Below are 13,855 nucleotides of genomic sequence, written 5' to 3'. Positions count from 1 at the left end.
TTCCCCCCCAAAAAAAAAAAAAAAAAAAAAGCAAGACAGACAAGAGCTTTAAATTTCATTTTCTTAGATTCTTAGATTTTACTTACTTAGCTTGTTGACTTTTTTTGGATCAAGGTTCTGTAATCTTAAATATCAGCTCTCTGGCAAGTTTGGATCATCTTTGTTCTCACTTAGCTCATTGACAAAAATGGAGAATAAGACCAGGTAGATGGCTGATCTTGACATAATGCTTGTAACTATCTTCCATGCTGATATTTTTCCATTTATCAATACTTTGGTTTGTAGTTTAAAATAGTGACTTATTGGCAGCCAGAACTTAAGTCACTTGCTCAGGGTCATACAACCAGTAATTATCTGAGACTGGATTCGAATTCAAGTCTTCCTGATTCCATAACACAGTGCTCTTTCCAGTGGGCCCCCTAGCTGCCCTGCAGTTCAGCTCAATAAACATTTATTGAGTATCTACTGTATCTATTGAATCTAGCCAACAGTTTGCTATGTTTTTTATATAGATTGCATGAAATTGTCAGTGCTTTGCTGAAATACAGAACTCAAGGGTAAAGTCCAGGCTTCTAATGTCAAGTGTTAATCAACTTATATTCATGTTGTGTTCTTAGCCTTTTTGGTAACACTACCCTTTTGGCAGTCTAATGAACCTTACGGCTCTCTTTACAGAATTATTTTAAATGCATAAAATACAGAGTTATAGAGGAAACAAATAATGATGAAACAGTTATCAGAATTTTTTTAGACCAAGTTCATAAACCACCAGAGTAAGAACCCTTACTTTAAATGTTGATTAATACATTCATATTTGTTTTTGCAAAAAATAAAAATTAGCATTTTTGAATGATTTGCCACGATATGATTAGGATTTAAGAATTCAAAATAGAAGGGATATAATGGTACTAAAATGTCAGGGAAGGCTTCCTGTAGAAGGTGGATTTTAGTTGGGACTTAAAGGAAGCCAGGGAGGTGAGGAGGGAGAGCATTCCAGATATGGGGGACAGCCAGAGTTGAGAGATAGGAGTGTTTTGTTTGTGGAATAGCCAGGAGGCTAGTGTCACTGGATCGAAGATTACGTGTAGGGGAGTAAGGTGTAAGAAGACTGGAGGTGGGGAGGGTGGAGCCTAGGTTATGAAGGGCTTTGCATGCCAAGAGCATTTTGTATGTGTTTCTGGAAGCTATAGGAAGCCACTGAGTTTATTGAATAGAGGGGTGATGTGATCAGACCTGCATTCTAGGAAAATCACTTTACTGGCTAACTGGATTGGAGTGGGGAAAGATTTGAGGTAGGTGGACTAACCAGTAGGCTAGTGGTATGAGATGATAAGGGCTTACACCAAAGTGGTGGCAGAGTCAGAGGGCAGATGGCATAATCGGAAAATGTTGCAAAGGTGGCATTGGGCCTTGGAAACAACTTGAATATAGAATATGAGAGATGGCGAGGAATCCAGGATGACTACTGATGGGATATGAACTAAAAGACAGCAATGTCATCAAAATTCGGAAGACTATCTAGAAGAGAAAGAAAAAAGAGTAAATGAGGCACTTTGTGGCTTGTTTGTATCATTAAGCTGAGGATAACATTGTCTAATCTTTAGCTGGAACATATGTCCTTGAGGGAGATATATCTTTATCAATATCATAGATACTAGCTTTCTTGAAACTTCTTTTGTTTTAATATCCCTTTTGTTTCTGAATATGGCCTTCCCTTACCCAGTGAACTATAGGTGGCATAGTAAATGGAGTACTGGGCCTGGAGTCAGGAAGACTGAAGTTCAAGTGTGGCCTCAGACGCTTGTTAGCTATGTGACCCTGTACAAAATCACTTAACCTCTGTCTCAGTTTCCTCATCTATAAAATGAAGATAATAATAATGTGTAACCTCCCAAGGTTGTTGTGAGAATCAAGTGAAATAATTATAAAGCGCTTAGCACAGTACCTGTCCCATAGTAAGGGTTATATAAATATTAGTTATTATTATTAATGGAATTCAGCAAAGCTAACCTATATATATATCAAGTGAATCTGGTATATGCAATGTTAAAACTAGCTTTTAAAAGTATTTGGGGGAGAAACAGTATTATGGAGCTTGATACAGTCAGCACAATGTCACTTGTAATTTGCAGGCATGCATCTGGAAGACTAAACCATCTTTTGTAAATCCTTCCATCTGGACTCTAATGGACATCCTCTGTGACTAGGGCAAACACTTTTGGCAGATGTGGTTGTTTTCTTTGCTTGACATTAATATCCACCAGTTTAGTATCTTAGTTCAATAATTTATTCAGGTTTTACTGATATCAAAGGTAATAACTAATGTGGCACATGGGTGTGCATATTTCACCTCAGGATATCAAAAGGAATAGTTGGAATATATCTCTTCTAGAAGATTTATGGGAGTACATGGATAATAGTTGCACAAAATGAGGTTGATGGGAGACATTCTGAATTACTGGAGGGAGTGCCACATCAATAGATTACCCATCCATATTTTTAGAAATATTTTATACTTAAAGGCTGTGACATATTATATAGAGACCAGTCTTAAAGTCAGAAACACCAAGTTCATGTTCTCCCTCTGACATGTAACAGCTTTGTGACCATGGGCAAATAACTTCTCAATACCCAAAGTAACACTCAAAAACTAAGTTAAAGAAGAGTTGCCGGTTTGTATGGCAGGAAATTTTCATATTTGGAGTTCAATACATCTGTGAAATCACAGCTCTATAGCAAATAATGATATCAATAAAAACTTTATCAGAGACTAACCTATCATCCCCGTATTAGTAAAATACTTAGCACAGTGCCTCTCACATTGATACTTATTTGTTTTCTTATTCCCCTTCATGAGAGCAGGGATGATGGGAAAATAAAAGCAGTATCAGGTGGACTGACAAAGCAGGGTTTCCACGTACCTTGAGGAATCTCTGGAACCTGTTAAGACCCAGAAGAAATCCTGAAACACTGACCCTGTTGTGTTCTGGTGATACTGTTGACTGGGTTAACCCTCCAGACAATGTGATGAAACCATTCTTATGATTTAGCGAGTCAATAAACATTAATTAATTACCTACTATGTACCAGACATTGCTAAAGGTTGCTGTTACAAAGAAAGGTAAAAGACAGTCCTTGCTCTTAAGGAGTTCACAGTCTAATGAAGGAGACAGCATACAGTTAACTATGTATAAACAAGCTATAAAAAGGGGGCAGCTAGGTGGTGCAGCGGAGTAGAGCACCAGGCCTGGAGGCAGGAGGACCTGAGTTCAAATCCAGCCTCAGACACTTAATACAAAAACTAGCTATGTGACTTAGGGCAAGTCACTTAACCCCAATTGCCCTCCAAAAAGCAAAAAAATTTTTAAAAAAGATGCATTGGAAATAATCGAGAGAGGAAAGGCACTAGAATTAAGAGAGATTAGTAAAGCAATACCACTCCTAGGGTTATATCCCTAAGAGATCATAGAAATGGGAGAAAGACCCATATGTACAAAAATGTTTATAGCAGCTCTTTTTGTTGTGGCAAAGAATTGGAAATTAAGGGGGTGCCCATCAATTGGGGAATGGCTGAACAAGTTGTGGTATATGCATGCTATGGAATACTATTGCGCTGTAAGAAACGGGGAGCAGGCAGTCTTCATATTTACCTGGAGAGGCTTAAAAGAACTGATGCTGAGTGAGAAGAGTAGAACCAGGAGAAATTTGTACACAATTAGAGACACAACGTATGTGTGATGACCAACTTTGATAGACTGAACTCTTCTCAACAATGCAGGGATATGTCAATCCCAAAAGACGCATGATGGAGAGAAAAACGTGCATCCAGAGAAAGAACTAGAAAGAACTAAGTTTATATCCAGGTGGAAGCAAAATACCTGATCTTTTTCGTTCTCTTATTTGATTTTATGTCCTCTTTACCATTTGTCATTCCAGCTGGTACAAGCCGTCCTTATAACCTGACCAACGTATAATGTGAAAGTATTTACAGATCCTATACCTGACTATAAGCCTCCATGGGGGGGGGGGGGGAGAGGAGGACAAAATGTGAAATTCAAGGAATTGTGGAATTGAATCCTGTAAACTAAAAGGAAACAAATTAATAAATTAAAGAATTTTTTTAAAAAAGAGAGATTAGTAAAGTCTTCTAGAATAAGGTGGGATTTTAGCTGGGACTTGAAGGAAGCCAGGAGGTGGAGATGAGGAGGGGGAGCCTTCCAGACATCGAAGACAACCAGTGAAAGTGCGCAGGCCTGAGAGAGAGTGCCTTGTTTCACGAACAGTAAGGCCAGTGTCACTGGATTACAGAGTATCTAGACAAGTATGAGGTATAAAAAGACAAGGGAGCAGCCAGATTATGAAGGACTGAAGGCAAAATGAGGATTTTATATTCAATTCTGGAGGTGATGAGGTAATCGATGTTATAGCATAGGATTGCAGGTTGGCACTAAACAAAACCATTGTAATGAACATCTTGGCGTAGAGCATAGTGGAATGAGTGACTCTCTTTAGTGTTATAGTACCATGAGAAGGTAAGATAAATGTTGTAAAGCTGGCTTCAAGTCCAGCACTCTGGCAGCCTGGAGTCTTAACTTGGAGTCAGGATCTTGAGTAAATCACTTAATCTCTCAGCCTCAGTTTCTTCATCTCTAAAATGAAGATAATAATAGCACCTAATTCCCATAATTGTGAGACTCAAATGAGACATTTGTTAAGTGCTTAGTATAGTATGTCTAGTAGGTGCTTAAATACTTGTTTCCTTCCCTTTCTTCCTAGATCCTAGTATCACTTCCAAATGAAAGAAAATGTTAAACCAATACTTCTTATTAATCATTGTGTATGATCGAAATCAAGTTATGTATCTTCATTAAATAACATTAAATAACTCCTTCATCTTGTGACTTATTTCTCTAATGATATGAGTATGTTATTTATACTCAGAGTGAAATTCTTAATGGATTTCTAGGAAAGATAGAGAATTGAGGGTTTTGAGCTTAAATCCAGGGATCATGATATAGAACCAATGAATGAAGGCAGTAGCTACAAATATTTTGGTGTTATCCAACTAAAAGCACACAGCATAATTAGCCAAGAGCCCTGGGAAGGAAAAGTGATGTCCTCCAACCTGTTTCTCGCGTGGTCCCTAAAGCCATCTTAGAGGGAAGCAGTCCTTTTAGAGTATTCCTGGACATATCTCCTAGTATGTTAGCCCCACCTCTTCAGCAGCTGATGGATGCTAATGAAGAAGACCTGTAGTGGGAAAAGTGGTCACTGCAAAAAACCTTGACAATTTCAAATAATTCTATATCAGAAATGGATATGCTTTTATCACAGAAAAATGACAGTAAAGGAGAGATATATTATCATCTGCTTTGCAGCTAAACTCTAAGGCCTACCATGCTATGACTGAGCTGCCCTCTTACCTCTCCCTTGGTTTTTCTGGGTATTTGCAAATCTCAGCTTAAATCTAACTTTCTAAAGGAAGATTTTCCTGGTTCCCTGAACTGCTCCTGCCTTCCCTTTTCAGATAGCCTTCATATGTTCTATGTGCATCTTATATGTTCCTTGTATGTTGTCTTACCCATTAGAATGTGCCTTCCTAGAGAACAAAGACTGAAATTTTTATGTTATATTTTGCCTTTTTCTGTATGTCCAATGCTTAGTACAGTACCTGGCACAGAGTGAGCATTTGTGAGCAGTTAATGAATGTTTGTTGAATGAATGTCTGTCTTCCCCTAGTAGAATGTAAGTTCCTTGAGGGCAGGAGATGTCTCCTTGCTTTTATCTGTTTACATCTTAAATTCAACAAGGCCAAAGCTGACTTCCTTATCTTTTTCTCCCTAAACTACCTCCTCTACTTCCAAATTTCCCTCTTATTGTTGAGGGCACCACTGTTCTCCCAATCACCTGGGTTCTAAAAGTCTGTGTATTATCCTTGACTCCTCACACTCTCTAAACCCCCATATCCAGTCTGCCAAGGGCTTTGAATTTCAGCTTCACAACATCTCTTGAATATGCCACTTTTCTTTTTCTGTGATGCTGTCAGCATCCTGGTACAGGCAAACCTTCATCACCTCCTTCCTGGAGTATTATAGCAGCCTACTGATTGGTCTACCTGACACTCATCTCTTCTCCCTCCAGTTCATGTTCTACTCAGCAGCCCAGGTGAACTTCTAAAACATAGATCTGACCATGATTGCTCAATAAACTCTAATGGCTCCCTATCACTTCTAATATCAAATCCTTTCTTTGACATTCAAAGCCCTTCATAACCTGACACTCCCCTGCCTTTCAAGTCTTATTATGTCCTGCCGGGGGTGGAGTCAAGATGGCAGAGTAGAAGCAGGACCTCGCCGCTACTCCAGCTTCCACCTTCCCCAATACATGTAAAAAGGGGACTCTAAACAAATTGGAGCTGCAGAACCCACAAAATGACACAAGAGAAGCTAACCTACTGCTGAGGACAGCCCGGCAGGCCGGGAGGAATCGGCCAGAGCAGCGCTCTGGGAGCCAAGCCCAGCCTCACACCAAGGCTTTAGTCCCAGGGCGGGCCTGACCAGCCGCTGGCTGGAGGGACTCCAGATCAGCAGCAGCTGTGGCCATTTCCAGATTTATCAACACATAGATGCGAAGGACAAACTGAGAGGTCAGTGCAGTCTGGACTTTGGGACCCAGTAAGTGGGAGTGCATGGCTTTTGGCCCTGGGGCTAGAAGCCGATGAGATGGCACAGCCAGCCAGCACCACGTGGCAGCTTCAGCTCCTGGCCTGCAGAATGTAAGGAGACCAAGCACCAGTCTGAGGGGTAATTGCTCTTGCTTTAACCTGCTTGGATCTGGATTGCTGTCTAGGGTGGAGGTCCTGGGGTGTGTGTCCAGCTTGCCAGAGCGTGTGTAGACCTCAGAAAGGGCACCCATCTAATACCTCCGGCAGCTGAGAAAACCCCAGCATTTGGGACGAAAGCTCCCCTGTCTGGTGGCAGAGTCCTACTGTGGCAAAAAGTCCAGGGGTCAAGTGACTGAAGGACGACATGACCAGGCAAAGGAAAGAAAGCAGACAGAACATTCCAACATTACACTCCTATTTTGGGGACAAAAAGGAGCAAAGCATGGAACAGGAAGAAGACAGTGAAGTCAGAATCCTGCACCAAAAGCTTCAAAGGAAAATACGAGCTGGTTACAGGCCATAGAGGACCTTAAGAAGCAGGTAAGAGAAGTAAAGAAAAAATTGGGAAGAGAAATGAGAACAATGCAAGAAAATTATGAAATGAGAGTCAACAGCCTGACTGAGGAAAATAATTCCTTAAAAAACAGACTGACTCAAATGGCAAAGGAGGCTCAAAAAAGCAATGAGGAGAAGAATGCCTTAAAAAAGCCAAATTTGCCAGATGGAAAAAGAATCTCAAAAGCTCAATGAGGAGAATCATTGCGTCAGAATTAGATTGGAGCAAATGGAAGCTAATGACTTTATGAGAAATGAAGATGCTGTTAAACAGATCCAAACAAATGAAAGAATAGAAGGCAATGTGAAATATCTCATGGGAAAAACCACTGACCTGGAAAATAGATCCAGGAGAGATAATTTAAAAATTATTGGACTACCTGAAAGCCATGACCAAAATAAGAACCTAGAAATCATCCTCCAGGAAGTTCTCAAAGAAAACTGCCCTGATGTTTTAGAACCAGAGGGCAAAATACAGGTTGAAAGAATCCACCGATCACCTCCTGAAAAAGATCCCAAGAAGAAAACTCTTAGGAATATTATAGCCAGGTTCCAGAATTCCCAGATTAAGGAGAGAATATTATAAGCAGGCAGGAAGAAACAATTTGAATATTGTGGAAACACAATCAGGATAACCCAGGATCTGGCAGCTTCTACACTGAGGGAATCAAAGGGCTTGGAATATGATATTCCGGAGGTCAAAGGAGCTGGGATTAAAACCAAGATTCACCTACCCAGCAAAACTGAGCATCATGTTTCAGGGGGAAATATGGTCATTCAGTGGAACAGAGGACTTTCAAGCATTCTTGCTGAAAGAAAAAACAGAATTGAATAGAAAATTTGACATTCAGATACAAGAAGCAAGAGAAACATGAGAAGGTAAACAGGGAAAAGAAATCATAAGGAACTTATCGGAGTTGAACTATTAACATTCCTACATGGAAAAACAATAATTGTAACTGATGAAACTTTTCTCAGTAGTTGAAGGGAATGGATATATATATGAGGGTATATGGGCATATGAATACATATGTGAACATGTGTATATATATTTACAGGTATACATAGATAGAGGGCACAGGACCAATTTAACAGGAAGGGATGATACTTAAAAGGTGAGAGAGGAATATAAATGAGAGGAGATGGGGAGAGACAGAATGGGGTAAACTATCTCATATAGAAGAGGCAAGGGGAAATGGTTACAATGGAGGGGAAGAATAGGAAGGCAAAAGGGAAGGGGTCAACCTTATTCCCATTGAATTTGTCTTGAGGAGGGAATGAAATACTCACTAAATAGGGTGTCTCACCCTCCAGGAGAGTAGGGGGGAAGGGGATGAGAGGGGGGATGATTGAAGGGAGGGCAGGCTGGGGGGGGGAGTTGGGAGCACTCACTTTTGAAAAGGGAGGGGATCAAAGTAGAGAATAGAACAAGTGGGAGGTGTGGGATAGGAGGGAGGGAAATATAGTCAGTCTTTTACAATATATCTACTATGTTATTGTTTTGCATTAGCCACACATGTACAACTTATACTCAACTGCTTATCTTCCCAATGAGGGTGGGAGACAAGGGAGGAAGGGAATGAATCTGGAATTCAAAGTTTTAAAATTATTATGTCCTGCCCTTTCTCTCCCCACCAGTCTATCTGTCAATCTAGTGACACTGGCCTCTTTACTGTTCTTCAAACAAGACTTTCCATTTCGTGACTGGGCATTTCACAGGCATGGAATGTTCTTTCTTATCTTTACCTTCTGGATTCCCTCAAGTCCCAGCTAAAATCTCACCTTTTACTAGAAACTTTCCTGATTCCCCCTGTAATGCTAGGGCCTCTTTACAATTTATTTTGCTTATAGCTTGTTTATACGTAGTAGTTTTCGTGTTAGCTCTCTTTAGACTGTGTGTTCCTAGAGGGCAGGGACTATCTTTAACCTTTCTCTGTATCTCCAGAACTTAGTACATTGCTTGGCACATAGTAGGTGCTTAATAAATGGTTATTGACTGGCACAAAGTAAACTCTTAAATATTATTTCACTCATTATTCTAGGACTGTACTTACTTGAACTTCAATGAGAAGGTGAAAACAAGATGATAGTAATAAAAAATTAAACTTTCTGATCAGTTTTTCTGGTTTCAAATAAGTACCATATATTTTTGATAATTTTTGCCTTTTTAGAAGGTAAATAAAGGAAATTACATTTTTGGTTTTGCCTGGTTAATAATAGTGATAACTTGAAATTTATGTATTTCTCTATTATTTAGACAGCATATTACATACCTTATCTAGCACAATTTTGTTATACTGAAAGAAATTCACTGTGTAGCATGATCGATTATATATTGGCAATTTTTGTTAAATAATACTGTGGAATTTTTATTGGGATTAAATCAGCATGTGACTTTAGAATCAATTTTCTTGTTCTACTTAGTCTTCCTAAGCAGGAAGCAAACTACATGATTCCAGTTTTTCCCATTTCCTTTTATTTCCCTAAGATTTTATAATTTTGCTGGAAGAAAACTTTTTTTCCTAGCATTATTTTAATACACAGGTATGTAATGCTTTTTGGTTGTTATTGTTTTTGTAAAGGGAAGCTGTTTCAGTTGTTTTCTAACTGTCTTTTATAATATGGTTGTCTTCAAGATATGTCAAAACATCAAATTATGATCAGTTATCTGGGAATATCTTGGGAGAGGTATCCTATTTTGTTAATATCTTTCTTTGTTTTTCTGATTCTTTGAAAAAAATTAGGTAGTGACTTGCTTTGGAAAAATAAAAGTGGTTTCTCTTTATTTTAACAACATAGGATATCATACAGTTATTTCTTCCTTTATTGTCCAGAGTTCTTTGGAAAATGTAGTTAAGTATGTTAATGTACTGTAATTCCACAATCATATTATAGTTTAAATTGTTCATTAATGTTTTTTTTTAAACTTATCTTTTAGATAAATGAACTGGTGGATGTTCGAGATGATGCCCTTGGCTCTTGGTTTGAAGCTCATATAAAGAATGTGTCCCCTGCACCAAAACAACATAAAAGTGGCAAAGCTAAAGCAAAGAGTGGCAAAAGGACTAATGGAAATTTAAATCATGATCATTCCAGAGGCAACACAAATAAGTTGGACAGTGCACCCTCCACATCTCACTCTCATTCTGTGAATAATGAAGATGTTGTTTATCATATCCAGTATGATGAGTAAGTGGTCATGCTATTATGAAGACCTCATTTGTTTTGGTTTGTAAAGGCCAACAATTTGAAGGAAAAAAAAGAGAATCTTAACATGGAAGGATCAGTGTTAGGATGCAAAATTACATTCAAGGAATCATGTTTTTAAAAATTTTTAGTTTTTTAAAAGGAAGAATTTGCATTAATGAATATTAAGGATTGCCTGAAGATAACTTCAATATTGAATCATTCTTTACTGCTTGGTGGTTTTCTTATATGATCAATTCCCATCATACCCTGCCTTGAAATTTTAGATAAAACTATAAAATTATTTCTATATTTCCCTTAAACCTATGGCAAATGGCATCATAGAAAAGCATGCAATTTTATTTTCTGAAGAAACATTAAATGTCTTGAGATGGCAGAAATATATAAGATAATAGCCATGTAATACAAGTGAAGTAAGAGTCATTGTTTTTAGGATTGTTATGAAGAAGGGATATTGTGTTTAGGAAGATAGAAAACATTCTAAACCAGGGATATGACTTCTAAATGGAATTGAATAATACTTTTACTTCGACAAAAATCCCTAAAAATTATACTTTTGTGTTTTGAAACTCTAGTAAAAATTAGTTGTTGGTACAAACGTACCCAATAAAGTAGGAAAAGAAGTTTTAAATTTTTTCTGCAGTTAACATCTAAGTGATAAGAAATAGCCTAAATCTTTTTTTAAACATGTTTTGTTCAAAGTAACAATTTTTTTAGTCTGTAAAAGTTAGAATAAAAACTATTAGAAATATTTACATATAGGAGTTTTTCTCCCAGAAGGTAATCTGTAACAGATATGTGCCCATCAATTCAGATTTCCAAGTTAGTACAGTAGGATTCAGAAATAGATGTCTCCAGTCAATGCTTTTTCTAACTGTTCTATAAGTTGTTCTTCCCTTTGTCCTTTGCTGTTTGATTCTTGTGGTTACTATTGTGAGCTCTACTTGTTGATTCTTTTGAACCATTATGAAGTTCACCACCATAACAGGCCAGCATAAATGGCTGTGATCTTGTTTGGAATTGTCAGAAGGGTAACAGTGGTAAAGAGTTGGGACTGTGCTGAAAGAAGGATTGGCAATATAGAAGTGAGAGTGGAAGGCGGTCAGGTAGCACAGCAAGTAAGAGCACCGGCCCCAGTGTTGGGATGACCTGGATATCGAATCCGGGCTCAGATACTTAGCACCACACCCAGAAATAACTGGCCGTGTAACCTTGAGCAAGTTACTTAACCCCAATTGCTTAAAAAAAAAAAAAGTGAGTGGGGATAGTTTTGGGAACTGAACCCTGTGGTTTGCCTAACCCTTATTCAGTTTGTTCTAGGCACAAGTAAAATTAAAACTCACTTGTGAAGAGTTTCGTTTTATAGTATTTTAAGATTTACGTAGTTGGGGCAGCTACGTGGTGCAGTGAATGGAGCACCGGCCCTGGAGTCAGGAAGACCTGCGTTCAAATCCAGTCTCAGACACTCAACACTTACTAGCCATGTGACATTGGGCAAGTCACTTAACCCCAATTGCCCTCCAAAATAAAAGCAAAAAAAAAAAAGATTTATACAGTTTTCTCTAGAAGTAACCCATTAAGTTTAGCAGTACAAATATTATCCTCATTTTGTAGATAAGAAAACTGAAGTTCAGACAGATTGTTTGTCAAGGTTAATATAATCAGTAAATGTTATTAATGAACTCGAACATGGGTTTCTAAACTCCCAAGTCAATGCCCTTTCAAGCACAAGATAACTCTTTTTTTAAACCAGGAATTATGCTTAACTATGGAATACTGTTTCATTCATGAACATTCATAGGCACTTGAAAAAATACACTTAGAAAAGTGATTTGATTTCTTAGCATACTGTTTTGTTCATGGTAAACATTACTTTTAGTTGATCTATTGTTTCTCACAATTGTCTGTAGCTTTTGTTCTGGTCAAACTATTTTTGAAATACTTCTCATTTCTTCTAGATTCTTAAAGCTCTCTGATTTCTGTAATGTGAAGTCTTGTAGAAATATTTCTTCCCGTTATCAGTTCTGCTTGCTTAAAAACAAACACCTGTCATAGCTTCAAGATTATGCTTACGTGAGGGGCGGCCAGGTGGCTCAGCGAGTGGGAGCGCCGGCTCCAGTGTCGGGATGACCTGGGGATCAAATCTGGGCTCAGATACTTAGCACCACACCCAGAAATGACTGGCCGTGTAACCTTGAGCAACTTATTTAACCCCGATTGCTTTTAAAAAAAAAAAAGAGAGATTATGCTTATGTCAGACCTCTTTTAAAGATATATTGGCACTGTTTAGCTTAATGAATATATTAAAATTTTTGCATGAAGTTGATAAAAATGTTACTTTTATTCATAATTAGCAAAGCTTTCAATCTATCTGAAAATATAATAGATCAGTCAGTAGTGTCAAACTCATCTGAAAAAGTAGAGATGGGGGAAAAAATCCTCTGGAAGGAAGAGACCACCAAAATTACCAAGTAGAAAAATAACAGTTTGGGGTTATTTATAATGGAAACAGATAGCCTTAACTTAATGATTCCCCAGAACCATCACTCATTTTTATTTATAGAATATAAACTCCCAAAGAATAGAGATTGTCTAACTTTACTATTAAGTTTCCCCATCCCGTAGTCCAATGTCTGATTCATAACAATCAGTGCTTTTTTGTTGATTTTACAACTGTTTACAAAATATTGATATCTGCAATATCATGCAGAACTGAGTATTAAATCCTGGGGAAATAGAAAACTTAAATGAGAGTCTCTGTGCTCACGTTTACAGTCTGTGTGATGACACAGACAACTTTCATACGCAGTATTACTTAAGTATTTTAGAGTTGGAAAACAAAGTTCAATTGGATCTCTGAAGGGACATTCATTACTGTATAATGTTTTGTAACTCTATACTGTTTTACTTTATTGTCATTATTGAACTATATCATAGTCATCAGTGTTCATAATGATGACCCAGAGCAAATTAAAATTAAAAGAAAAATTCAGTTTGGCTCAAGTATGAGGGCAGTGAATCAAAATACGATAGGAAAAATAGGTTGGTACTATTTTATCAGGTTCTTGAATGCCAGGTTAAGCAATCTAGCCTTTTACTCTGGGGGCAATAGAAAGGCACTAGGGGTTTTCAGCCTGGGGACTGGTATGATAATTAACCTGCCAGCACTCTACAGGAAGAATTGGGGGCAAATCATAAGTTAGGAAGCTGTTACAGAAGACTTCTCTCAAGGTCCTTTCTAATTCTAAATCTATGATCCCCTAACTACAAATTATCTAGCCACGATAACTAGAAGAATGTTAGAGCTAATGATAGAAATAGGGCACCTAGGAGAAGTAGAGTTTGATGAAGATGGGGTGCTCTCAGGGATATTTTAATCCTTCACTCCAAGGCTCAAACAGGGCTCAGCATTGTTCCATTGCTCAGTTT

The 13,855-nt window shown here is 38.0% G+C and overlaps 1 protein-coding gene across 1 annotated transcript in view; it reads left to right on the top strand.

The window, feature by feature from the left end:
* The window catches only part of UHRF2 (ubiquitin like with PHD and ring finger domains 2), a 202,437-nt gene that overhangs the window by 72,062 nt on the left and 116,520 nt on the right, over positions 1-13,855 (top strand). Inside the window, exon 3 of the mRNA XM_069090760.1 lies at positions 10,158-10,408. Coding sequence (XP_068946861.1) covers positions 10,158-10,408 — 251 coding nt within the window. The remainder of the gene's footprint in view (positions 1-10,157; positions 10,409-13,855) is intronic.

The sequence above is a fragment of the Petaurus breviceps genome, unplaced genomic scaffold (genome assembly GCF_028583685.1).
Source record: "Petaurus breviceps papuanus isolate PSGF00001 unplaced genomic scaffold, PetGlider_PUasm1.0 187, whole genome shotgun sequence".
In the NCBI taxonomy this organism is placed as follows: domain Eukaryota; kingdom Metazoa; phylum Chordata; class Mammalia; order Diprotodontia; family Petauridae; genus Petaurus; species Petaurus breviceps.
The sequence above is the reverse complement of the archived record's forward strand: the minus strand, read 5'-3'. Positions and strand labels throughout refer to the sequence as shown.